This window comes from Pezoporus wallicus, unplaced genomic scaffold (assembly GCF_028554395.1).
Source record: "Pezoporus wallicus isolate ANWC-B61680 ecotype Strahan unplaced genomic scaffold, APGP_CSIRO_Pwel_v1 contig_8090, whole genome shotgun sequence".
NCBI lineage: Eukaryota > Metazoa > Chordata > Aves > Psittaciformes > Psittacidae > Pezoporus > Pezoporus wallicus.
The window spans coordinates 707,567-733,662 of record NW_026642841.1 but is presented as its reverse complement, the minus strand read 5'-3'; the positions used below and the strand labels follow the sequence as shown (position 1 = coordinate 733,662).

At 57.3% G+C, this 26,096-nt stretch overlaps 2 protein-coding genes across 2 annotated transcripts; one reads left to right on the top strand and one right to left on the bottom strand.

Annotated features, from left to right (window-relative positions):
- Positions 1-204: 204 nt before the first annotated feature.
- On the bottom strand, positions 205-24,147 carry NECAB3 (N-terminal EF-hand calcium binding protein 3). Its single transcript, XM_057432387.1, has 13 exons — positions 23,978-24,147; positions 19,364-19,388; positions 18,515-18,623; positions 11,697-11,722; positions 11,290-11,387; positions 4,269-4,405; positions 3,979-4,100; positions 3,626-3,705; positions 3,207-3,260; positions 2,663-2,775; positions 1,198-1,275; positions 828-919; positions 205-320 (listed from the first exon to the last, which is right to left on the bottom strand). Exons 1-13 carry the CDS (start codon positions 24,068-24,070, stop codon positions 292-294), a joined length of 1,056 nt encoding a protein of 351 aa, XP_057288370.1. The 5' UTR covers positions 24,071-24,147; the 3' UTR covers positions 205-291.
- Positions 5,221-6,597, top strand: ACTL10 (actin like 10). Its single transcript, XM_057432386.1, is given in 3 exon segments — positions 5,221-5,546; positions 5,548-5,939; positions 5,942-6,597. Coding segments are annotated over 3 exon segments (1,089 nt in total). The 5' UTR covers positions 5,221-5,364; the 3' UTR covers positions 6,457-6,597.
- Positions 24,148-26,096: the final 1,949 nt, after the last annotated feature.

Here is a 26,096-nt window from a genome sequence, read left to right as displayed (position 1 = left end):
CCAGCACGCTGTGGAGCCAAGAGGAAGAGGAGCATGGGGAGGAAGAGGAGGGACGCAGCAACCAGCCCAGTGCTCCCCAGCAGCCACCCTGAGCACAGCTCCCACTGCTGCCAATGGGAAATGGCTTGGGGAGGGAATAAAGACGAGGAGCAGGGAGGGCAGTGCCAGGGGACGGGCAGGCAGCCCCTGAGCGCTGCAGGACGGGGTGAAGACAGAGGTGACGAACGGGACGGCTGCGCCGAGGGCTCCACGTCTTCCACACGGCAGCGGCGTCCTGGCGGCGGCTGCCCCTCAGTTGTTGTTCATGATCCACCAGGATGCTGGGGAGAGGAGCAGGGATGTGCAGTGAGCACAGGGATATGGGGCAGCAGAGACGGGGGGATCCAGCCCTGCAGCTCAGGCTCTTTGGCAGGTGCCTGGCACCCAGCTCTAAAGCAGCCACCACCCCGGGGTGAGGAGCAGGGCCAGGGCAGGGCCTGGAGCTGGGTCACCCACTTGAGCGCTGGGAATGGGGTCGGTGAGACCGGCCTGGCATTTAGTCCAAATTAATCCGTGTTCATGCTCAAGTGACAAAAGGGGCAGCAAGCTGGGTCCTAACTGGGTGTTAGGTGCCACCCAGCCCTCCTGGTTCCTCACCTCTCAGCCAGACTTCCATCGGTACCAAGGGGAACATGAACTGTCCCTGGTCGCTGCCCTGCCTCAGCACCACTGAGCTGTAACCCTGGGCACAGGCACTGGGACTGACCCAGGAGGGACAGAGCTCTGCAGGGCTCAGGGGGAACAAAGTGAGACCCCAGATACCAGCCCCAGCCCCCTGCAGCCCTCACCTGGGAAGAGCATGGTGGTCAGCAGCTCCGGGGACTCCAGCAGGCTGATGATGGAGCGCTGGAAGGTCTTGCTGCAGCTCGACTGCAGGTGGCTGCAGAACAGGGCACAGGATCAGGGCCCACGGGGCTTGTGTGTGCCCCGCGGGACCCCTGCCCGTGCACCTCCCAGAGCAGCACAGCCCTCCCCGCTCCCCAAGCCCCTTACCAGGGTGTTCACCCCTGCAAGCAGCCCAGGGCATGCACTGGGATGCAGCAGCAGGATGGGCTGCACAGCGACAGGGAGCAAGGGGGGTCCTTGGACAGCCCCAAAGGAAACTCCCCCCCCACCCCGAGCCCTCAGACCCAGCCCCACACGAGGGAAGGCTCCAACCTCCTCCAGGCGGTCGCATCCTGCCAGAACTCGTACAGGATGAAGCAGGCCTCGTCCCTCAGCTTGCAGGCGGAGACGCTGCGGGACGGGAGGGACACTGAGACAGGGCCGGGGGGGGCTGGCACTGAGCAGCCACAGCGGTCCCGGAGCAAGGGGCACACGGGCTGCACATGGGCCCTGCCATGAGGCTGTCAGAGCTGCATGGATTCATCCTCGGTTTGTGGCTGGCACACGGCTCCAGAGCATCCCCAACCCAAATCCCTCGTGCTTCATAGTTCCTAGAGGCGGGCAGCACAGGAGTGCTGCAGCTGTTACCCTGCTGCTGCCACAGACCAGCCCGTAAAGGGTTCCATTAAGTATTTCTTAGCCCATCCCTGGCACTGCAGCGCGGAGCCTGAGGAAGCAGCTCACCCCGCCAGCCCTCTGCAGTAGGTGTGTGCCATCCCTTGTCCCTCACACGGCAAGAAACAGGGGCCCACATGCACGACCTGAGACCTCCCCAGAACCCCCAGCTGCTGACCCCAAAGTGATGCTGCTTGGCCAACGCTTCCCACGCTGCCTCCTGCAGCAGGACCCGGCTGGGGCCTCCTCCAGCCCCTGGGAAGATGGAGCAGGGAGGCGGGAGCAGTGCTCGGGGTGCAGGGAACCATCTGCACCGGCTGCAGCATCATCAGCTCCAGCTGAGGATGAGCCTTTCCTCCAGCTGCTGCAGGAAGGGACGGGCCCAGCTCCGAGGCCACGTTCCCTGCTGTGACCCAGGAGTCTCCCTGCACTTCGCTCCAGCTTTTCCACTCACGTGGAGAGCGCTGCCCGTGCAATGCTACCCAGCTCTCTGCACTAATTGTTCTCCTGCCAGAACAGCATCAACTGCAGAGGACAAAACCTGCCGTTCTCTGTGCCACACGTGCCAAAACAAGGATATTCCCCTTGTTCCCACTGAAAACACGGTTTTGTGCTGTTGGAACTGAAGAGCTGAAAAATGACACTTTCAATGGGGACATCCCCAACTCAAAATGTCCCACGAGGGAAGGGAAGCACCTCTGGAAGAGCAGCTCTCTGGTGTGCAGTGGTGTGCACTGCAGCCAGACCCGGCTCCATCCGCAGCTCTGGTCCCACTCAGCGGTTGCTCCTCCTTCCCCCAGCACCCACACACAGCACAAAGCAGGACTCGGACACCAGCTCTCCCCTTGACTTCCCCCCCACTGCTTTTGAGTCTTTCAGCGCTGGAGGAACACGTTCATGTTCCTGCCACAGCCACTGCTGGCAATAAAACCAAGCACCACCACCCACCCTTCTCCTCGCCGCTGACCTGTGGTCCTTGCGGGGAGCACCGGCAGCAGGAGATGGGCTGACACTGCAGACACACTGCCGCGCTGTCCAGGCCTCTCTGCTAGGACAGACTTCACCCCCAGCCCACAGAGCCCTCCCCTCGTTGTCCCCAGCACTGCTGTGTCCACGCACTTACTGCAGGCAGCTGCTCTGCCCGGCCGTGCCCGCCGTGTAGGACCTGAAGGCCTGGCAGAACTCCTCGATGCTGCTCGTTGCCACCGAGATCTGCCTCTTGGCCACCAGGATGTGCTGCGGGGGGACAGCGGAACAGTGTCACCAGGGACAACGTGTGCCCCCTGCCCCTGGTGGCACGGCCCTGCCTTGGGGCTGCTGCTGTTCACTGTGTCCTTCCCCAGTGAAATGGGCCTGGGACCCCTGCACTGGGGCTCTGCATCGCCTGTGGGTGCTCGGAGCAACCCTGGGCCACCTGGGCACTCACAAGAGCTGCCTTCCTCTGGGCTGGCCATGGGCACTGCCCGCACCTGATGGAGCTGTATTTGCCCTGTGGATGGTCCCACAGCTCCCAGCTCTGATCCCATCCCGCTGCATGGCCGGGCAGCCAGTGCAAAGCCAGCAGCTCACCCCAGTAACACCAGTCTCCGAGGGCTGTGTGAGTGGGACTGGGGACCTGTGCATGCTGCAGGGTCACTGCAAGCAAGAGGAACGGGACAGGAACTTACTGCATCTTTTCCTTTGCACATCGCTTCCTCCTTCAGCGGCTCCAGGCGCGGGCTCTGCATTTAAGCACAGGAAAAGCCATCATCCCTGGGGAGCTTTGCAACCAGGTAAAACCCGCAGTAACCCACAGCCCAGCTCAGCAGGTACCACTCTGGGTGTTCCTTTGGGGACCTGGGGGAGAACTGGGATGAGACCCGCTCATCTGTTGGGCTCAGTGGGTCCAGACTGACTTGGTCAGATCAGCACAGACCATGCAGGAGGGTCAGCCAGAGCCCCCCGGGGGAAAAGCAGGGCTATGGAGACTGCAGGGGATGAGCAGCTTTGCAGGTCCGGGTCTGGTGACCGGGTGCAGCTCAATCAGGGTGCCAGGATGGAACTGCAGGCTGGGGGCACCCACCCGCAGGCCCCAGCACACACACACCTTGCACTCCAGCTTCTCGATGAGCTGCTGCAGCCGGTTGATCTGCGCCATCCACTGGCTGTTGTCTTCGACACAAACGCCTGCGTGGGGACGGGCAGAGATGTCACTGAGAGAGCTCATTGCAAAAGCTTGCTCAAGACCCAGGAAACCACAGGAGCTTCTAACCCCCGATTTAAACCAAACCCCTGATTTTTCTGCTCAGACTTTTCGCATTGCTCGCAAGATCCCACATCCACACACAGAAGCTCCAGGGGCATGTGGGTGAGGTGGTCCAGGCTCTGTCCCACGCTGCTGCTCCCACCCCTGCTCCAGTGGGGCAGAGACCAACTGAGGGATGGCTGGGATGTGGATACCTGTCGTTAGCATCCCAGAATAGGGGTCTGTTGGAGACAGGCAGACGTTCTTCTGTGCTCTGCGCCCACATCGCCTCCCTGGCCTCAGCCCAACCAAGGTTTCAGGCTTCTGTATGTCCTTTCTGAAAGCATAAGATGCAAAAGGAGGGGTTGAAGTCATTTACTGCGCAGGGCAGGTCACAGCAGGCTCGGAAAGGGCAGATCCTGCTCCCAGATGTCCCTCCCAGCAGGACCTGTGGGTCCTGCCCCACACTGACCCCCATGGGCAGGGCAGGACCTGCACCCGTTACCTCTCCCGTCCCGCCTGCTCCTCCACGGTGTCCACGGCGCACTCGAGCGAGGCCTGCAGGGACTGCAGCTGCTGCAGGGTCTCCCGCAGCAGGAACCGCGTCAGGAACTGCTCCATCTTCGAGGAGCTCTCGTACCTCTGCGGGGAAGGGGTAAGGATCTGTCAGATGCCTCAGATGGAAGGGGCTGGCCTTAAATAAACCCAATGGATTGGATCCCAATCACATGTGGAGTTACTGGAGGGAGGGACGGCACCGAGGGACACGAGCATCCTCGGGGTGCGTGCCGGTGAGGTCAGAGCAGGGAATGCACCGTGATGACCCCATCCTGGCCTAGGAGTCAGGGGCCCACAGATGGACACTTCCAAGCCACAAGGTAATGGACACTGGAAGAAATAGCCCCCAGCTCAAGGGAGGGCTGTGGGGCACCCAGAGCTCCCTACCTGCCCCCTCACTGGGGCTCCTGGGACAGGGCTGGTGGTGCTGAGCCTGCAGTGGTCCCCCATGCACAGGCAGCCCCTTGCAGGGAGCACCCGCCACTGGCAGGACAGGGCAGCAGGGGGGCTTTGTGCCCTCTTCCCTTGGGAAGGCAGCACCGAGCCTCTCTGCTCCAATGCGAAGAGATCCCTGCTGAACCTGTGATGTGCACCTCTGCTCGGGGCCACCCCACAGCCTGTCCCCATGTCACCCACTGAGAGTGCCTGACAGCCCCTGAAGCCTGGCCTGTTCCTTTCCATGCGCTGTGGGTGCTGCACCATTCCCTGCAGCCTGCTCCAGTCACCCTTTCCGGTCCAGTTTTCACTGGCTTCCTTAAAACAACCTGCAGTTTTGCCCTTGTTACCATCGGTCATCCCAAGGGCCAGAATCTCTCCATGCCCCCAGGAATGGAGATGAGGTACCCAAGGAGGGATGCCCAGTGAGGCAGGGAGCAAGGAGGAAAGGCTGAGGCAGACAGCAGCTCCAGAGCAGGCAGCTGACCTCCACTGGGGCCTCCCCTGCAGAGCAGGTACCAGTGCCTGGCTTGCCCCCACAGGACTCCTCCTGTCCCACTGCAGGGTGAGGCTCTTCCTCCCGACCCAGCATCCCCCAGGACTTTGCCATGCTAAAGCCTGCAGTCGTCACTGACAATGGCAGCAGCTTCATCCGGGTGGGCTTTGCAGGCCAGAAGAAGCCCAAATTTGTGCTAAGGACCACGTTCCTACACCCCTGCAGCGCTTGCACCACGCGGGAGGCCCAGCAGCACCACAGCACTGCTGAAAGCATGGCAGGCTTCACTGTGGCACCCACTCAAGGAGGGCATCATTGAGGACTGGGACAGCATGGAAAACCTATGGAGCCACCTCTTCTCCTGCGGCCTGAGAGCTCCCCCAGAGGAGCAGGCAGTGCTCATGGCTGACTCCCCATCATGCCCCACCACCAACAGGGAGAAGGGGGCAGAGGTGCTTCTCGAGCACTTTGGGGTGCCAGCCCTGCACGTGGCCAACACCGGGTTCCTCTCCCTCTGTGCCTACGGCAGGGTCACGGGCCTGGCTGTGGAGGCTGGGGCTGGAGTGTCCCACATCACCTCCGTGTGCCTGGGGCAGACACAGCGGGAGGCCACACACTGCCTGGGGGTGGCTGGTGGCTTCCTCTGCAGCTACCTGCACAGCCTGCTGACGGACAGCGCCAACGAGCCTTGAAGGGGAACACGGCGAGCCAGATGAAGAAGCAATGCTGCTACGTCTCCACGGAATACGAAGGAGACCTCTGGAACCGAGGTTTCCATCACCCAGCCAGATTTCAGGCTCCTGACGGGCGCTGTATAACCCTGCACAAGGAACGGTTCCACCGCCCGGAGCCGCTCTTCCAACCGGAGCTGCTCCACCAAAGCTCCCCAGGGCTCCGCTACTTGGCCCGGCAGAGCCTCCAGGAGGTACCTGACCACACCAAGGGGGACATGGTGGGTAACACTGTGCTGTCAGGGGGCTCCTCCATGTTTCCAGGCTTTCCTGAGAGGGTGTGCTTAGAGCTGAATGCCCTGTTCCAAGACACAGGCTGCCAGATTCAGATGCTGGCCAGCCCAGAGAGGGGCACAGCAGCCTGGGCAGGGGGCTCCATAGCAGCATCGCTCACATCCTTCCAGCAGGCGTGGATGGCAAAGGGTGAGTACGAGGAGCACAGTGCTGAGTACGTGCACAGGATACTCCAATAGGCAGATGATGCATCCCGAGCAGCCCACCACAGGGCAGGAGCAGGGTCTCCAACACACTGCCTTGCTGCGGGCAGAGCTGTGCTGGTGACCCAGGGCCGGCTCCTGCGCGGCTGCAGAAACACAAAATCAATGCAATCGCTCCAAAAGAAGTAAACTGCATTTCATTGACAGCTCGGGTTATTTCTGTGCCTATCCCATCACTCTCCTCTGCACGTGTCCCATGTGCTGGCAACACACCCACAGCTCCTGCTGTGAATCGAGGCCATGCTGACTGCCTGGTACAGCCGGGCCCCGATGCTGCACGTCCAGAGCACTGCAGCAGAGCTGCTCCTTTGGAGTGCACGGCCTGCACAGGGAAGGGGCTGCTCCAGCCAGGGGGAAAGCTCCTTCCAGCCATCACTGCAGTGGGACCCTGAGGTTCACTGGGAGCCACAGGGGTAGGAGGGCTAAGCTGAGGAGCAGAAGGTCCTCACGGCACCAGCATGGCAGCAGCTTTACTGCAGGAGGTGGTTTCTTGACTAGGCACTGAAGCGGTGCAGCCCTGGGTCCAGAGGATGAGCAGGTGAGAACCAGAGAACAGAATTCCTGCTTTGTGGTTTTGGTATCAAGTTGATTTGGGAGCAGGTTCAGGTTCAGCTCCGTGAACAGGCAGGAAAGCACTCCCCTGCCCTCGCTGCTGCTGCAGTGAACTGACCCAGACCAGCAGACGATCAGAAGAGGATCAGAGGTTCATGGGGGATACATCATTCATCCACTGCATGGCTGCACACAGCCTGCTTCATTCTGGGAGCTGGTCCCTATCCAGACACTCTCATCCTTCTTCATGCACAGAGGACACTTCCCACAGCAAGCAGCCTCTGGTTCACTCCCTTTTCCAATGCATCCTCCTGAGCCCCCGCTGGGGCCCCCACAGCTTTGGCATATGGACACTTCCCCCTGCACAGGGGCCGGATGCCTCTCCTGTTCATCGCTCCCCTTCAAAAGGCCATGTGCTGGGAGAAGCCCTGGCACCAAGCCAGCCTCCCAGCACTCCCCATCCTCTCCCCTTTCATCATCATGGCCTGATCCTCATGTCCTCTGTGGATGCAGCTCTATCACAGGAGCAGGCAGCTGCTCCCACAACCTGTCCCGAGCCCCACCGCTCACCCCACTGCAGTCCCTGCACCCCAAACCCAGGCACCAAACCCACCTACCAGCCCAGGGCACACTGTGCTCGGCTCTGAAGCTCCCCATCCTCCCAGTCACAGCACATCCCAACCCACTTCCAAGGGCAGAGCAGGATCCCACACGGACACATCAATGTTTGGGGCCAGCATTGCACACGACGAGCAGCTGCCTCCTCTCTCGCCTCAGCAGACACAGCACCCCCAGGGGAGCATGCCCAAGAGAGGATGGAAATAACCATCTCCCAGGAGAGCTCTGAACCCCGCTTGGAAAATCTCATGCCAGAGAGGGAATCCATTGGAAAATGCACCTTCCCTTCAGCTCAGCTGCCCGGCCCCCTCCTCGCTCTGGGGCAAACAAGCAAACCCCTTCAAACCCCTCTGTAACAGAGGCTCAAAGCCAACCTGCTCCGTCTCACTGAGCACCACATTTTCTGCTCGCAGCAAAGACCACTGGAACGGAGTCAGGGAGGAAACACCTCTGCAAGCAGAGACAAGGCTTTTTGTCATGGACTGGAATTGCAGCTCTGTTGGCCCAGGTGAAAGCCCCAAAGTTGCCAAGAGCTGCTGTAATTCTGCTTTTGAGAGGTTTTATTAGTTTCTTATGATGATCATTAAGCTCAGGACAGGATGGAATAGGTGATTGCGTAACTCCTGCCAAAGGGGAAATAAGACTTGGAGAGGTATATATGGGTTAGTTTGCAGTGCCTGCAAAGTGGAGAACGGAAAGACTTAAGCATACAGGTCTTCTGTGAGAAATGTCAGACCCTTTCCCAAGGTCTTTCCACCATACATAGAATCATAGAACAGTTTGGGTTGAAGGGACCTTAAAGCTCATCCAGTTCCAGCCCCTGCCATGGGCAGGGACCCCTTCCACTGGAGCAGCTTGCTCCAAGCCCCTGTGTCCAACCTGGCCTTGAACACTGCCAGGGATGGGGCAGCCACAGCTTCTCTGGGCACCCTGGGCCAGCGCCTCAGCACCCTCACAGGGAAGAGCTTCTTCCTTATATCTAACCTGAACTTCCCCTGTTTCAGTTCAAACCCATCACCCCTTGTCCTGTCACCACAGTCCCTGATGAAGAGTCCCTCTCCAGCATCCTTGTAGGCCCCCCTTCAGATATGGGAAGCTGCTCTGAGGTTTCCACACAGCTTCCCTTCTATTCACTTCTTATTTGGATGCTATCATACTGCAAACACAAAGCCTAACCCCAAGATAAGCTTTAATCAGTGACCTGCAGCACAGTGAGCAAGCTGTATTTTACACATAAAAGTGGAAATAACAGAATTTGGAGGAAAAAAAAAAACCTCTTTTCTTGCACAGGCATCTTTTCTTTACCATGTTTCTACCAACCCAGTGAGGAAGGATGGGAGCACAGGAACCCCTAACGATCCAGTTTCCTCCTGCCCACATATGGAGACATAAAATAGGTCACGAGCAGGTTTGCTGCCTACACACACTATTTCCTACAGGAACTGCAGCACTTACACAGTGAGAAGGATGAACCTGGCTTGTGTTTCCCATGCTTTAGCTTCCTTCCTCTCTCCTCCCCTTAGGTCATTGCCCTGGCATGGTGTGAGCATCTCCCACTCTCTGCTTTTATTGTGCTAACAAAGCAGCCCATGATCTCTGTTTTCCTGCTTCCAAATTGAGCTCCTATTTACATGAGCCTATTTACAGCTGTGGGTAAAGTTCCGGGAGGATGCAGGGGTGGGCAATCCTGTGGCAGGATCCTATTCAGGAGTAAGGAACTACCAGAGATGGATCATGCCCTAACCAAGAGACGCTGTAGTTCAATGATAAGACCTGGCTCAGAGAACTCCTTCTCCTTCTAGCTAGCCTGGAGATCCCTGCCTCCCTGGGAGTCTTGCAGAGCAGACAGGGACTATAGATCCAGTTATTGGCTCCACATCTGCCAACATCTGTTGGCTCCATGGATGGATCTGGAAGCAGAGCTTTACGGTGAGGGCTGTTGGAGCAGGCAGGTCTCTTCCAGTTTGCCCAGCACGACTGCACCTCCAGTTAAGAGCTGCTCCCCAGGATGAAGCTTCAGGCATCTCCTCCAGGAGGGAGGTCTCTGCCAAACTGGGGCTCTCAGTCCTCAGCCATGGTGGCGTCAGAGGTGTTGGAATTAACAGAAGTGAGGGGCAGACTGAGAGGTGTGAGCTTTGGCTAAAACCCAACCTAACAAACCCACTAACCCCATAATAACCCGAGACCAAGCGCCATTCTGGAAATACAAACATGGGAATACATGCAGGTCACAACAGGTAAGAACACAGCATTTGCCACCTCTGCCAGCCCCTAACAGCGACAGATTTCCCACAGCTCTGCAAGAGCCCTGACCGCAGGCTTGGAGCACTGCCCTCTCCTGCTCCCTGCTCAGAGCCCAACGGACCAGGGAAGCACGGGGAGATGCTTTCCAGGAAGGCCAGTATGTGCCTGTGAAGGGAATGAATGCATCATGGCAATACTGTGAAGCAGGCAGCAACTCCGCTTTGGAGATATACATAAATACACAAATTCATTATCAAAAAGGACAAAGCAGAAAAGAACACAAATAAAGCAGAGCTCTGAAGAGGATTAATTCCCTCCCTCTGGGCTTGCGTTTAATAACTGTGAAGGGAGCTGGGCAGCTGAAGCAAAGAGAAAAATGCATTTTCAAGTGATCCCCTCTCCTGCATAGCATTTCCCAATGAACAGGGAGATGCTGCTGAGGCTGGATTGAGCCAAAGGAACACTCAGAGAGAGCACAATCCTGACTGACACTAGAGAGGCACAAACACCACTTGGATGACCCTGCAGAGCTCCGAGAGGGACCAGATCCCCTCTCACTTCTCTGTTCCATCAATAGGGCAGTGTGCACGTGGCTGATGCCCTTCATCCACTTCCCACAGGCACCAAACCACCCCACGGAAGGGAAAGCAAGGGCTGGCCCTTCCCACGGCTGTAACACAGCATCAGCCCCAGGCACATGGCTAAACCATTTCACATATTTCAGATGCAAAGGGGGCCAAGGAGGGTCCCCCTCCAGTGCTGGCCACTGCTTGTTCACAGCTGTATTTAGCCCACAGGCTGCACACTGCTGCTCTCCATTCAGGGCTCACAAAGCAGGAGGCTGCTCACCTTCACCAGCAGCCTCCAGTCTGCTTGCCATCAGCCCAAGCTGCACGGAGAGGCAGAGCATTCACTGCAGGGATGAACTTGGCACCAGGCTGGGAGTCAATGAATTTCATCATTCCCTACCTGCTCCCAAGCGCCTCTCTGTTCAGCCTAGAGCAGCTGAACCCCAGTGTCCTCATTTCACACACAGTGCTTGGTGGTAAAGACCTTGCTTTGGCTCAGAGACACAACACAGATTGTCAGCGATGCTCCCAGAAACAGCATTTCCAGGCAGGATGCTGCAAGTGGTCTGCAAGGAGCTGTTGAAACCACCCCTGGCAGAGCCCTGTGAGGAAGAAGCCATCGGCAGAGCACAAAAGCACCAGCTCAGCCCTTCTCCTCCAGCAGAGAGTAGTCCACAGCTGCAGACACCCAAAGCACACACAGGGTTCTGAGAGGTACATTTGTTGCCTCTGGTACCCAAGCTGAACCTAAGTAAGCAGCCAAGATCACCACAGCTTCTGTTACCAACCCGCCTGCCCCACCACCCTCCTGTGGTTCCATCCTTACCAGCTTGGTTTTGTCCATGGCTGCCAGGACTGCAGAGTTGAGGGCTTCCAGGGCAGAAAGCACATTCCTGTATTCTCCAAGATACGCTGAGAAATAATCTGGAGCAGGAGAGAAGAGCACAGTGAGAAGGCCACAGACTCCATCTCTGCCTGCCCTGCCCCTGCTGCCTCCCACACACAGCCCAGCCCTGTCTCCCCAGGGTCAAGATCTCACCTTGGCTGGAATGAAAGAGTCCTCTCCTATCCCCAGGGACAATTTATCCCATTCCCCTTGGGAAAAGCATGGATGCCCTCTGGGATTCAGGCACAAGGACTGCCAAATGCCACTTGACTGCCCAGGTCAGACGTGCACAAAGCCCCACCACAGACCCTCAAGAGAGGAACCCTTCTGAACATCACTCTACTCACCACACAATTTCTCCGTGTCCACGTTACTGCAAGAAAAGAGAAACAAGCTCTTGTTAGATGTGGTGGCTGCTTTGGGAAGAGCAGTTGTAGTGAGCAGGGCCTCGAGGGCTTGTCCTGACTGCTTACTAGGAAAAGGAAAAGCTGCCCAAGCTTAGAGGCAGCAGCTCAGGAGCTGTGCTCAGCCCCAGCATCACCCAGGCAGGGCTGCAGAGCATCACTTCTGCTCCAGGAGCTGAAGGAGCAAACGAAGCTGCTCCACAAACATCTCCTGGAGATGGAGTGTGCTGGGAAAGTGCCAGTGACAGCAGGAAGGGGATGGGATGGAGGGGAGGCAGCCCCATTTCTGTGCCCTGCAGCTGATGAGCCCCAGAGGCTGCTTCCTCCACCCAACCTCTGCTCCCAGAGGTGTGGGAAAGGGCCAGGTCTCCCTCCTCCTGTCCCCCTTTACCTCAGCCCAGATCCTCACTGCTGGCTGCCCCATGGCACAGGCCCCCTCCTCTCCTGCCTGCCCCATGGCTGCTCCTCCCCTTCCCTGGATGGCTTCACAGCCCACGAGAGGGGTTGTTCCTGATGTGAAGGCCATTAAAACAGGGATCCAAGTAAAAAAATCCTGGAGGTTGGGTCCAACCCCCCACCCCTTTTCAGTAACAGAGAGCACTGCACTGGAGAGTCAATGCTGGCATCTCTGCAGGGCTTGGACAGGTCCATCCTGTTACTAACAGAGGTGCTGCTGGGGTGGAGAGGGAGGAGAAAACAGCCACATGTTTTTGGATGGGATATGGGTTTGCATGAAGAAGTCAGATCTGCTCAGGTGGCCAAAGCATGAAGGCAGAGCTGCTTGCGATGCCCAGCATCCCTGCAGAGCCTGCAGGGAAATGCCCCACAGAATCATGTATTCAAATCAGCCTCCACTCAAGACATTCTGCTGTCTCAAAATCCCCATAATGATTACAACCAGCTCTAATCCTGATTGGAAAAGTGGAAGAGAGCATGAGAGAGACTTTAAGTGTTTAAGTGTTGTCACACATGGAGGAACTGGTGATAACCTGGAGTTTGCTGGGCTCCAAGCATGAGGACGGCAGCTTCCCAGGGGAAGCCAAATCAATGCCATATCACCCTATGTCCCTTCTGACACTGCTCACAGGGCAAAGGGGTAAAAGCACCCCAAGGTACAATTAGAGGAGAGTGTGCAAAGTGTTCAATATCCCATGCCAGGAACAGGTATAATTTAAGCAAAATCTTCCTACAGCTTCTCCCCCAGGCATCAAAGGCTGGTTCCTGTGTATCTTTCTGCTGGGCACCAAGCGCCTTCTCAGGCAATGGAGACGGGCAGGTTTAGGAATTGATTTGGCTCTTCTGTTTCCAGCACCTACTGCAGTAGCTGCTTCGCTGGCACACTGTCCTGGCACTGCAGACAGGTTTGAAAGTGGCTGAAAACAAACAGTGATTCCCTTGGGATGCAATACAGATAAATCAGCAAAGTCACAGCCCCTTCTTCTGCCGCCTCCACTTCATCAGACTTTGCCCATCCCTTCTCCAAGCAGCTCCATGCACCCGATCCCAGCTCTGCTGGATGGAGTGACCGGGGCTTGAAGCACAAGTTTTGACTGGAAAAATGCTTTGCTCCTTCTTCATTTTCCCACTGATTCCTGAAAGCTGCCTGGAGCCTGCAGAGCTGCTGCTGCTGCACTGCCACCAGTGACCTGGCACTGCAGCATCCACAGCACTGCTTGTGAGACCCGTGAGCTGGAATAGGAACTGCAGCCACTGGTTCCCAGCCAAGAGACAGGTAAAAGTCACAAAAGAGGGGATATGGACGTGAGATAAAACACGCTGTGAAATACCCAATGCATACGTTATCCAGCCTTTTGCATCTGTCCCCAGTGAGACCCTGGGGCTGGCGTCACCAGAAAGAAGGTGGCACCAGCTCAGCCCACTGCCTCATCCCCCACCTTGGCTCCAGCAAGCAGGCATCCATCCATGTGACAATGAGCTACAATCACCACCAACCCTGTGGCCCCTAAGGAGAGCCTGGAGATCATCAATAACTCCATCTTGTCTGTTTGCTGCTTAAAACCAAGCAACTAATAACCACTAAACCGGGGAACAGTTGAACACTGAACCTGGGGCAAAAGTCAGTGCTTGGGGAGTTGTCCAGTGGAAGATGTGCTCCCTTCCCAGCGCAGCCTGCTCCATCCACAGCCCTGCATGGACACCTGTTCCCACATCCCATAGCAGCCTAGGGTGCAGTTCAGGGCAGGACAGAGCACTGCAAGCAAAGCACAGGACTGATGATGCCATTTTCGCGCTACCAGAAGCTACTTCATAGCAGAAGCCAGAACTGCACATCCAATCCCAACCCATTTTGCTGGGCTGCAACAGGTTTTGCCCCACTCCTCTCCCTGCCATCCATCCCCTCTCCCAGTCCAAGAGAAGAGCCATCCTCTGCCTCCAAAACACTCATCCTGAGCCTCTCCACATTTCCACATAGCTGTATTTTGACTGTGCTCAAACCACTGATTAACTGTAATTAAGCTTGAACTGATGATGAAGGATCTTATCATCATTATGCTGTTGGGATTTAGTGAGAATGTGCCTGGAATTTATGCAAGAAAACAGCAATCAGCTCAGCAAAGCAGATGGGAAGTTTTTCTATTTACCATTTATCGTGTTGGGAACCTCTGATGCCATCACCATCACTCTGCTGCCATCACTGCACCCAGTGCAGCCCAGTGCTTCGCTCACCATCAGGCACAGACTTCAGTCAGAGTCTCCAAGTCTCTGACTAACGAGAGGGAAGCAAAGTTCACCCAAGTCCATTCTTCCACAGAACCAGAAGCCTGAGGTTACTTCCACCAAGAGTTTTTAACAGCACCCTCACCTCTTCTACTCGGGGCTCAAGATCACACACACACAGCTCCGGGGAGCCTGCACCCAATTCCTGCCACCATCACCTGACCACTGTCATGCAAAGCAGGATTTGCCAGACCTTAGTTTTCTAAGTATTCCCAACATGAGGACAGAGAAACACAGGAGGTCCTGCAGCTGCCCCCAGGCAGGTTTCACAGTCCTCTGCAAACATGACACATAACCTATACAGCACTGCAGCATCCAGTACAGAGCCATCTGTTAACGATGATGTGAGATCCCCCTGCAGCCCCTGATCCTGGGGCAGCAGCACAAGAGGGACCTGGAGCTGTTGGAGCGAGGCCAGAGGAGGCCACGGAGATGCTGCAAGGGCTGGAGCAGCTCTGCTCTGGAGCCAGGCTGAGAGAGCTGGGCTGGGGCAGCCTGGAGAAGAGAAGGCTCCTGAAGGGGAGACCTGAGAGCAGCTCCAGTGCCTAAAGGGGCTGCAGGAAAGCTGGAGAGGGGCTCGGGACAAGGGCCTGTAGGGACAGGCCAAGGGGAATGGCTTTAACCTGCCAGAGGGGAGACTGAGATGAGCTCTTAGGCAGAAGCTCTTCCCTGTGAGGGTGCTGAGGCGCTGGCACAGGGTGCCCAGAGAAGCTGTGGCTGCCCCATCCCTGGCAGTGCTCAAGGGCAGGTTGGACGCAGGGGCTTGGAGCAAGCTGCTCTAGTGGAAGGTGTCCCTGCCTGTGGCAGGGGTTGGAGCTGGATGAGCTTTAAGGTCCCTTCCAACACAAAGCAGGCTGGGGTTCTGTGACTTTCTGCTAAGCGGTTCCATGAGATCCTGGGCTCTGCTGCCACCCCTCCGGGCAGGCAGCAGGCAGACACACAGCTACTCAGGGAGCAAACTGTGCTTGATATCTCCCAAGATGCTTCTGCAGCAACAGGACTCCTTCATCCCTTCAAAAACATTTGTCTCCTCTCACCCAGATGTTTCAGTGGATGAAAATGCACTTTTCCAGGCTGATGAATCTTTCTGTCTGCAACAGTGTGGGGCTCCCTGCCACGCTAAACTAAACAGTGGACCTAGCTGTGGTACCAAATGGCAAGGAAGGGTTGAATTTGTAAACATCAAAGAATTAGATCACAGAGATAGTCTGAAGCCAAATAGAACACTTTCCAGAAACACAGAACAAAAAAGCCTGGTGGGGAAATATAAAAGCTGAACCCAACCCCATGAAGTGCCTGATGCACAGGCCACAGCATCCCCCCCCAGGCACTGTGTGGCTGGGAGATGGAGCAAAGATCGGGTTGGAAGGGCAGGGAGAGGAGGAGAGCGCGCTGCCATGGGCTGGTGCCATGGGCTCTCTGGAAGGAGAACAAGTGATGTGTGAGACCTCGGAAACACTCATGTTCCCAGATGTCAGCTCCAGGGCCCAGGGAAGCAGTGATGGGTGAGGATCAGGACGTGTCTGGGCTGTGCTCCGTTACCCAGCCACGGAGAGTGCCTGGATATGAAGGTCTCTGTTACTGTCTCTGCTTGGATCAGGTTGGCACTGACAAAGAAACACAAGTTTCAGCCTAGACCTGATGAATACAGCACCTCTGTGCCAAATCCACCCACTGGATTAAGGGTGAAACTTTCCCATCATCGGGAAAGCTATGGGACATGAAAGGAGCACACCAGACCTGCTTGTAGAGCTTGTAGTTGCTTTCCAGCTTCACAATACTGGAGTATTACCTCAGGTAATAACTCCTGAATCTGGCAGCAAACTTCAGCCAGCTCTACAGGTGTCAGGCAAGCAGGCAGCCTGGGGCAAGGGGCTGAACAACCCCTGCCAAGGGGACAACGGGACACCAGCACAGCCCTTACAAGACAGCAGGGGGTGTAAAGGAGCAAGTCCCCATGCACACCCCAAAACAAATTACAGAAACTCCAGCTCTACACACAGAGCCAGAGACTTCTATGAGCCCTCAGCGTGCTGATTTCCTTTACCCACTGCTGTGCAGTCCCTGGGCACAGACAGGTCACGTCTCCCTGGGGACTGTCTCTCCCAGTCCCTTGTCCCATCAGGCCGGCAGCTCTGGGTCAGGATCAGAGCGCTCTGGCAGACACAGTGCTGCCCCACGTTGTTTGCAGGGGGTAGGATGCCTCTTACCAGACAAGAACCTGCATGCCAGGCTCCCTCCCTGGGGCGTCCCAACTCCTCCTCTGCCTCCACGAGCTGGAGATGAAGCTGAAGAAATCACATACAGTTCCCTGTTGCCATCTCCCAGTCCCCATCCTGCTCCTGCCTGCTCCCACTGAGGCAGTCCCATGCACTGACCCTGCACTCGTGTGCATGGACCATGCCCCAGCCAAGGACAGAAATACACCTTGCTAATAGATGTCACCAGCAAAACACTGCAACTGCCAAGTTATCATAGCTACCACACCATCATTACAGTAATGAGTTCTAGGGAGCACCACTGCCACCATGGCTGGGCATGGCTCTGGGATCAGCCCCGTTCATCTGCTCTGGACAGACAGAAGCAGCCCAGCCTGACAGCAGTGGTAAACCAGGAGGTCTTCACCAGTCAGTAAACAGCACAGTTCAGACTTTGCTTTGCTGCAGTCTGTGTTTTCCAGTGCTGTGTATGGGGAGTGACTCCAAGGTCACCCAAAAATGGAGTGAGAGGAAAGGAGCTTTTGCAGAGGAAGGAGAATGGCTCATTGCTGACTCCCTGGGATCACAGCCCAAAGAGACAAAAGGATTTTCAGGAGACTCCTCGTGCTGCCCATATCCAACAAAAGCAACTGCCAGGACAGGCTGCAACAGGCTTAAAAGCAAGTGGCAACAGGGGCTGCACACACCAGCCCACTTCTCTGCCCCATCATGGCAGTGGGAGCATCAGCTCAACCCACCATGAAACACCCAGCAGAAGTCAACCATGCCCAAGCCACCAGCCCTGGGTGGATGATGCGGGTCCCTTGCAGCCAGGGACCGCTGGGTATCCGCTGTCAGTGGTTCAGTGACATTCGGTGGCTGTTGGCATCTCAGCGTGGCACGGGTCCTCTGTGCCACTGCCCTGGCTCCCTGCAAAGCCCTGGGACCAGTGTGTGCAGCTACGGCTGCCGAGAGTCACCTCTGCCTGGCAGGGACCTGGTCAGACACTGCCCTGGACAGAAGCATCAGAGAGGGGCAGGAAAAGCTTCCTGTGGTGCCAGGGCTGAGCCTGCCACCCGCAATCAGGAGGAAGCTGCAGCCACTTTTCCCCTGCACAGCACCCTTCCATTTGAATAGACAAGAAATTCATCAACAGCCAGCTTCTTCCAGTGCCAAAACCCACTGGGTCACAGCCCTGGCAGGGCAGAGGGACCCAGGAAGGCCAGTACCCAAATGACTGGGATGAGAAACCCAGCCAAGCCCAACAGACTCCTCCAGACAGCACCAGCAAGAGGAGAAAAGGGCTCAGTGCAACCACGGCTCCTGTTCGTTGGGGGCTTCTTTTTCTAAAAGAAGCTGGCCTAAATTCAAAGTCACACTCACAGAGCCACTCCCGGTGCAAAGCTGCTCTTACGTAAGTGAAAAGCAGTTCCCTGTGTTAGCAGTGGCAGAGCCTGTGACTTTGCACAGTCTGTGCATCGTCCTCGCACCATCACACGCTCCTCCTGCAGACACAACCTGCTCTAGAGAGCTGTGCTTTTCTGGAAGACATTTTTCAAGCTAATGTAATGTAATCTTAAATGGATGCTTGTATTTACAGAGCTAGAGTGAATCTGAGAATGACTGGCTTCAACATGTCTGGTTTCTCTCCTCACCAATGCTCATAGCTGGTATTCAATGGGTTTTAACATCTGCGTGTTACAAGAGAGAGTCAGGGTGAGATAAACCTATTTATCACACCCGCCTCCAAATGTCCTCCCTATACAGGCAAGCAGTTCTATATCCCCCTTCATCTCCCCTCCTCTGTGCCACCATGGTACTTACTCTGAGTGACGCCTGTCAATGCCACTGAATAACTCCCACAGCTCCTCCGAGCTCAGGATCCCATCAGCAAAATAGTTCTTGAACTCCTCAAACGACAGCTTCCCATCATCTGCATGGAAATAAAAGGGAAGAATAATTATATATCTGCAGAAAGCAGCATCCAGGCCCCAGTGATCCTCCCAGCAGCCTCTCCACCCGGAGCGTGGGCCGCTCGGGCATGCTGTGCATAGTAATTAAAGCAGAGCTTGCATTGAAGGCATGTCCCACCAGTCCCCATTGAAACCCCAGCAGTGCTGGCAAGCAGGGCCACTGCTGCTGGAGTTGCAGGTGGGAACTTCAGCCCCTTCCGAGAGATATCACTGCAATGTTTAGAGAAAGGGATGCAGACACTCTGTAATTCAATGACTGTCCAAGGAGAGTCCATTACAAACAGCACAGCGAGGACAGCATCAGGCTTTTATGGAAAGAAAAGCTCTCCATTGACTCCTGAGCTTTTTCCTTCCCCTCTAAGGAGGACTTCAGCTCCTAGGCTGCATTTTGATCAGACGCAGAGACTGAATCCACCCTGCAAGGGATGGAGCAGAAGCCTGATGGCCCCTGGGCTAGCAGTGCACGAGAGATCATGTGCGTGCAGGCCACAGTAGGACTTGGGAAGGGCTCTGTCCTACATGGACAGTGAATTGGGAGCCCACTTCCCAACCCTTTGCTCCAGGTAAAGCATTAAAGCATTTTTCTTGCAGTCAGAGAGCTGCTTGCCCTTATCCTGCTTCAGTCTTGCAGCCAAACCTGGCAGCAGGGATGGGCTGTGCTGCTTCACCCAGACCAGCAGTGGCAGAACAGAGCACTCACCATTCTTGTCAGCTCGCCGGAAGATCTGCAAGAGAAAACAGGAGAGGGTTTAGTGAGGCAGCACTGGCTCCTTGCTGCTGAGCAGAGAGCCAGGGGCACCCAGCACTGCCACCATGGGAAACCCACCTGCCAGGGAGCCACCAAGAGCATCCAGTGCCAGGGCTGTACTGGGACACCCCCCTTTGGGAACAACCAAACCCATTTCTTGCTTTCAGTGCGCAAAGCTCTGGGCACAGCGGCCCAGAACTCACACTGAGCATCTTTTAGAGCACGTAGAGGGAGACGCAGTAGAAAGGGCTTTGCTACAGCCTCCTGATGGAAAGTGTTTAATTTTTCAGACCCTTTAAACGAAAGAACATTAAGCATCAAACCACTCCATAATGGGAGCGCTTTGTGCATCACCGCTGACACTCCAAGTGTCTGCACCGAGGAGCAGCTCTTGTCCCGCACTTTTTAATCACCCTTCACAAACCCCTTCCTGCAACACACAAACACTGTAATTAATAATTAATGAATTCATTATTCTGTAGCCAAGTCTGCCCCAGAGCACAGCTGCTCCAGCTCAGGGTCTCAACCCAGGTTCCCAACCATGAGGCTTCTGCCCGCAGCCCAGGAAAAAGCTGGGGCTTCTTACCCCTGCCTGGCTCCCCTTTCACCAGGAATTCACAGAAGGTCTGGGACTGACTCCAGTGAGGAACGGCATCATTTCCAAAGCCTGGGAACACCTTGCCATACCAAACAGTATGAGCTTTTGACTGGCACATCCTAACGAAGCCAACAACAGTTGTGTGCATGGCAACTTTTGTCTTTTTAATCATCCTGGCTGAGAAAGAAACCTGAAGGTCTGAAGAAAGGTGAGGAATGAAAAAGGCAGGAAAACGGGAAAGTGGGCTTTGTTGTATCCTTTTCCATGCACCTGCAAAGCAGAGGGCGCTGATCAAGCCACCCCCAGAGCAGCTCTTCTCCCTGCTGCAGGAAGACGTGTCACTGCCAGCTCCCCCTCCACCCCCAGCTCCCTTCTGCACCACTCACCGCCAGCTCTGCTGCGTGCTTTGAGGCCACAAGCCCATATTTAGCCACTGAAATGTCCCTGAAGAATCGCTTTGAGGTAAAGAAAGAGCTGCCCAGGGAAGCCTCTGCTGCTCGCACCTCAGGAAGCCACTGGCTTGCAACTTGGGCAGAGGCTTTTCTGGTGCTGGTCCCAGCAGGGAGCTCTCTGGTCCTTCCCCATGACTGAAACCAGAAGCAGGGACACAGCCTTGAAGGATGCTCTCCTGAGCAAGGCAAGTTCCCACCAGCCCGAGCTGCTGCAGGGAGTGGAGCACTGTTAGGTAACCATCCCTCCAGGACACCAGCTTCCAGCAGCCAGGCTGCTGCCTGTGCAAGAAAGAGGGCAGGGGCTCTCTGAATGCCTCGCAGGACTCGCTTTGGAGCTTTACCTCTACCAGCCAAGACAGGATCCTGCAGCTCCCACACACTGGGTGTTCTCTGGGATTTAAAGCAACTTTCTTTAGGCTAAGGGGCTCTCATGTGCATCAGGGGTCTCACAGCCACAGGGTTACACACACCAGGGCTCCCTGGCAGCACCATGGGGTCCCATGTGCCTGTGTCACCCTGACACCTCCCTGCCTCGGGCATGCTGCTTTCTGCCAAGGCAAAAGCCTCATCCTGCAGAGCTCTCTGTCACTGAAGGGACACCTGGCTCATGCAGTGACATCTCCAAGTGTCACTGAGCCAGCTAGCACACCCCAAAGACAGCAAACTGTCACCCAGGCACTTAAATGGAGATTCAAGTGAGGCCAAACGTGTCCCACTCACAAGCTGGCCTTGCTCAGCAGGGTCTGTCTGCAGGCTAAGAGGGACGACACAGTTTGTGGGGGATCCCTGAGAAGGTCTCAAATCCAGGGTGAGCCCATCCTGGAGTCAGCAGGAACCTCAGCAAAGAGAGCTGATGCTGCTCCCTTGTGCCCGGGATCCTGTGCTCCAGCAGGGCGTTGGAAAAGCACTGCCAGTGCACACACCAGGGCTGCCTGGAGCTCAGAATAAACACACGTGGCACAAGCAGAGAGCCCTGTGAGACAGGGCCACATCTGCTCCATACTCCCCAGGGACAGCAGCGCTGCTCAGCACCTCCAGCGAGCCCGTCCTCAGCCAACCCCACTGCAGAGGGGTGCCTCGGAGAGCCCCGTTGGCTCCTGTGCACAAGGCAGGATCCAACTCCAGCCAGGCAAAACCAGCACAGAGCAGCTTCCACACTCCACAAAGCGACCCCCAGAACCTGTCCCCAGAGCACAGGCATAGAGAATGAATCCCAGCCTGGTTTGGGCTGGAAGGGACCTTAAAGCTCACCTGATTCCAAGCCCCTGCCATGGGCAGACACACGCACGGCAATGGCAGGTAAGTGATGCTCCCGCCACAAGAGCCCGGTGCAGAGGGCAGCCTTGGGACTAAGCCAAGGAAAAGCGATGCAAAGGCAGGCTGGGAATGGGATCAGGAGAGGCACTGCGGGCAATCCCTCACTTGCACTCGGGGCCCGGCAGCCTCAGAAACACAGGGACACTGCCTCAAACCCGAGACGTTCCCCTTAGCCCCCGGCCCCTGGGTCTGAGCAGCCGCAGCGCCGCTCAGTGCCTGCGATGACAGATACACTGGGACCGATGGGAGCAGCACTGAATGGCGTTTATTTGGGGAATGAACCCCCCCACGCCGGCAGGAAGGACATGACAGGGCTTCTCCTGCCTGCAGGGCTGGAAGCAACCGCAGCTACTGGACACGCAGCCAGGGACATGGCAGCTGATGGCAAGGGACAGCCACCCTGGGGACACAGTGCGGGCTGCAGCCAGGCTCCGGCGGTAACCGGGGGTTGTCCAAGGGGCTTTGCTTAAGCTCTCGTGCCCCGAGAGGGGACTAAGCTAGCCCTGAGCACCAGCCTGGGGGACAAATCTCCCAGAGGCTCGAGATGTCTGCACAGGGAAACTAACCGCGATGGCAGCACTGCAGCTCGTACCGCGCCTGCAGCAAAGCGCCTCCGGCAATGCCCTCCTCCTCCTCACCCCTCCTGAAGGCAGGGAGACAATCCCAGGGGAAGCACGAGCTGCCACCCGGGATCTGCCATGGGCAGCTCTGCCTTCCCGCTGCCCTGACCAGCCTGGGGTGGGGGGGGAAGTTGGAACCAGATACTAAAGCAGAGCTACTAAACTCCCCCTGCCAAGCTCCGGAGCTGAGGCGGGAGCAAAGGGAGCCACAGGGAAGCGGAAGGGAAGCCGCCAGAACCGCTACTGCTGTTAACACTTCCCATTTTAATTGCCTTAATGACGCCCTGAGGGATGGATGTGGGACTCAGCGGTGCCCTGAGGGGCTGAGCTGGAACACAGCTGTCACCACCAACCCCCCTCCAGCCCCTCTTCCTTCAGCCGAGTAATTAGCGCAGTTAATGACGCTGGCTGGAGAGCCCTGCGGTCTGCAGCCTCCCCACGGCAGGAGAGAGACCCTGACCCCCAGCTGAAAGCTGTGTGGCCATGAGCCGTGCTTTCCAGCTGGTCCCTGAGGATGCCAGATCTCCCTGACGGAGAACCACACCATTCATCTTCCCTAAGTGTGCCTGAGATCTGCTCCCCTCCTCCGGGATGAACTGGGACACAGAGGTGGCACCACACAGACCAGGACAGAATGGAGATGACAGCCAGCACCTGGGCTCTCGGGGTGCTGGGGCACCACACTAACCCTCACCCTTACCCCTTTGCTTGCTTTCTCCTCCCTGGTCCCTGTGGCAGGGCAGGGGCAGCACCTCCACTCATGCGTGTTCTTAGCTCCACTGCGTGACTCCAGACCCCCGGGGTGCTGGACACGGGGAACACAAGGGCTGGTGGCTCTCCAGGGAGGTTCAGGCATTGCCCACCTTACCCAGGCACCCTGCAGCTCACAGAAGACTGCCGGGAGCAGGAGGGTTGAGCAGTTCTGATGTGCTCCAACAGCAGGGGTGGGCTTTGACCCAGGCTGTGCCACTTGCCCTGGGAGATGGCCAGGTATGCCCGATGCCACAGAGCAGAGGTGCTGCCTCCCCCAGAGCCCCATCCCAGAGCACAGCTCCCTCTCTGCAGCAGCACCCGGGCCACAGGGCTCGAGGGGACGCACTGTGATGGGAGACACTGTGCCTGGACCTGTCTGCTGAGGAAGACAACAGCCACCATCCGCATCTCCAACTCCCCCAAGCCACCCACAGCCACCGGTACGCCGACCTCCAGCCTCCACAAGGCAAACCTTCCACCACAACTCCTGGCACCTTCACAGCGAGCAGGGATGGGAGCTGCAGTGGGTGACGGACACGCTCTGCCTCTGGGGTCCCACAGCTTTGAACAGCTACACAATCCCTCCCACGGCTCCAGGAGCCGCCACAACCAGCGCTGGGGAAGGAGCGGGCTGACTGCAGCCACGCAGAGGCCCATCACTGAGCAGGACACAACGCTGAGCGCTAACACACCACGACCCACCCTGAGTCACCGCCGGGGCACCCCAATGCCACCCGCGAAGGAGGCAGCGCGGCGGCCGCCTGATCCCCGCCACCCCCGGGGGTGTGACCGGGTCTCGCAGCGGGCCCGCCCCGCCGGTACTCACGTCGTGGAAGATGGGGAGCGGCTGTCGGCGGGGCGCGGGGCCGCGGTTGGCAGAGAGCAGGCACACGGCCAGCAGCTCGGCACACGCCATCATGGCCCCGCCGGACGCGGGCGCTGCGGCGCCCCGGGGTGCGATGCCGTACGGCGGAATACGGTGCCGTAGGGAGCGGTGCGGTGCGGTGCGGTGCGGTGCAGTGTCCCGCCGTACGCTACCGCAGGGACCAGCGCGGAACCCTACCCTGCCGGAGCTGCCGCCGGACCGGCACTCACAGAGCGGCTCCGCAGCCGGGCGGTCTCCAGTGCACCCCACGGCGGTCCAGATCACTCCAGTGCACCCCACGGCGCTCCAGATCACTCCAGTGCACCCCACGGCGCTCCAGATCACTCCAGTGCAGCCCGTGGCGGCCCCGGTGATGCCCTCGGTGGTCACACTGTAGTGTCACAGTCCCTGCCTGCCCCAGTCTGTCCCAGCTTGGCCACGTCTTGTCCCAGTGTGGTCGCTGTTGGCCCTGGGGTAGCCCGGTTGGTGCCAGGGTGGCCATGGGTGGTCCTGTTGTGGCTGCAGCTGGCCTTGGGCTAGTCCCACCACCCCCCAGAGTGGTTGCAGGGGACTTTACCTCACACTGGGGCCAGCTCCCGTGTGAGGGCTGTACAATGGCGCTGGGGCGCCAGTACCTCGAGCAGATGTAAAACACCCATTGCACCCCGATAAGGGCCTGTGGGAGGGGCAGGGCATGAGGAGAAGGAGGAGGCAGGAGCTGCCTCCATCCCTGCCCAATGAAGGCATCCAGCGGCCTGTGTATGTGGAAAGGAATGGAGTGGACACCCGTGTCCGTACCTCAGCCTGTCCTCTGAGGTCTGCACAGAACCCCAGCCTGGTTTGTGTTGGAAGGGACCTTAAAGCTCCTCCAGCTCCAGCCCCTGCCATGGGCAGGGACCCCTTCCACTAGAGCAGCTTGCTCCAAGCCCCTGTGTCCAACCTGCCCTTGAACACTGCCAGGGATGGGGCAGCCACAGCTTCTCTGGGCACCCTGTGCCAGCGCCTCAGCACCCTCACAGGGAAGAGCTTCTGCCTAAGAGCTCATCTCAGTCTCCCCTCTGGCAGGTTCAAGCCATTCCCCTTGGCCTGTCCCTACAGGCCCTTGTCCAAAGCCCCTCTCCAGGTTTCCTGCAGCCCCTTTAGGCACTGGAGTTGCTCTCAGGTCTCCCCTTCAGGAGCCTTCTCTTCTCCAGGCTGACCCAGCCCAGCTCAATTCGCAGCTACAAAGAAAGAACAAACTCAACTTTGCTTTCCCATCCAATAAGCAGTTAATTGGATAAATAAAGCAGATAAAGCCGGGCCTGGGAGAGCTTCCCACCATTGCTGGTGTACCTGTGGTGCGGTGACCTCTTGCAGAGGTGGGCTTCATCCTGCCCCATTCCATTTTGCTGAGCTCAGCTTCTCTTAACCCAGGTCTCAAACCCATGGTGTTTCCGCAGCCCAACGTGACCGAGCTGCAGCACATGGAGCTCCCTTGGTCTCCTCCTCCCCCGGGGACAAGTGGCTGCAAGCTGAGCCCGCAGTAGTTGCAGTGATGCATCACAGTTATTTTTACCATCTCCCGGCTGCTCCGGGTAGGTGCAAGGGAAAAGAGGCGGAAAAAGTGCACCTGGGAGCTGGCGGGGGTATCTGAGGACTCCAGGGAGCACGTGCACACAGAGGGCTCAGTGCTGTGCACACGAGGGCTGGAGCTGTGGAGCATGGCCATCACCAAATCACATCAAATTGAACTGAAACGGGGGCAGCTGGTAGAGGGAGGGGATAAATCCCCTGATGGCAGTGGGGACAGAGGTTCACCTTGCCAGGGAGTGCTGGAAGGGGTTTGGGTGATGGCAGGGCTCTATCATGGATAAAAGCAAAGCCCTGGGTGGGCCTTTTCACGCTCCTGTGTTGCTAAAACCCGTGCTCAGTTCCCGGGTCAATGTGGCTTTCAGCATAGGAAGGAGCAGCTGGAAATGAGGGCGAAGTGCAGGGCAAAACTTCTGCTGGTGGCCGGAGGCAGCGGGTGCCCCCAGCTTCTGCCACGGGTGCTTCCAACACATGCCCCAACGCCACTGGCAGCAAAGGGGGGACTTGGCCT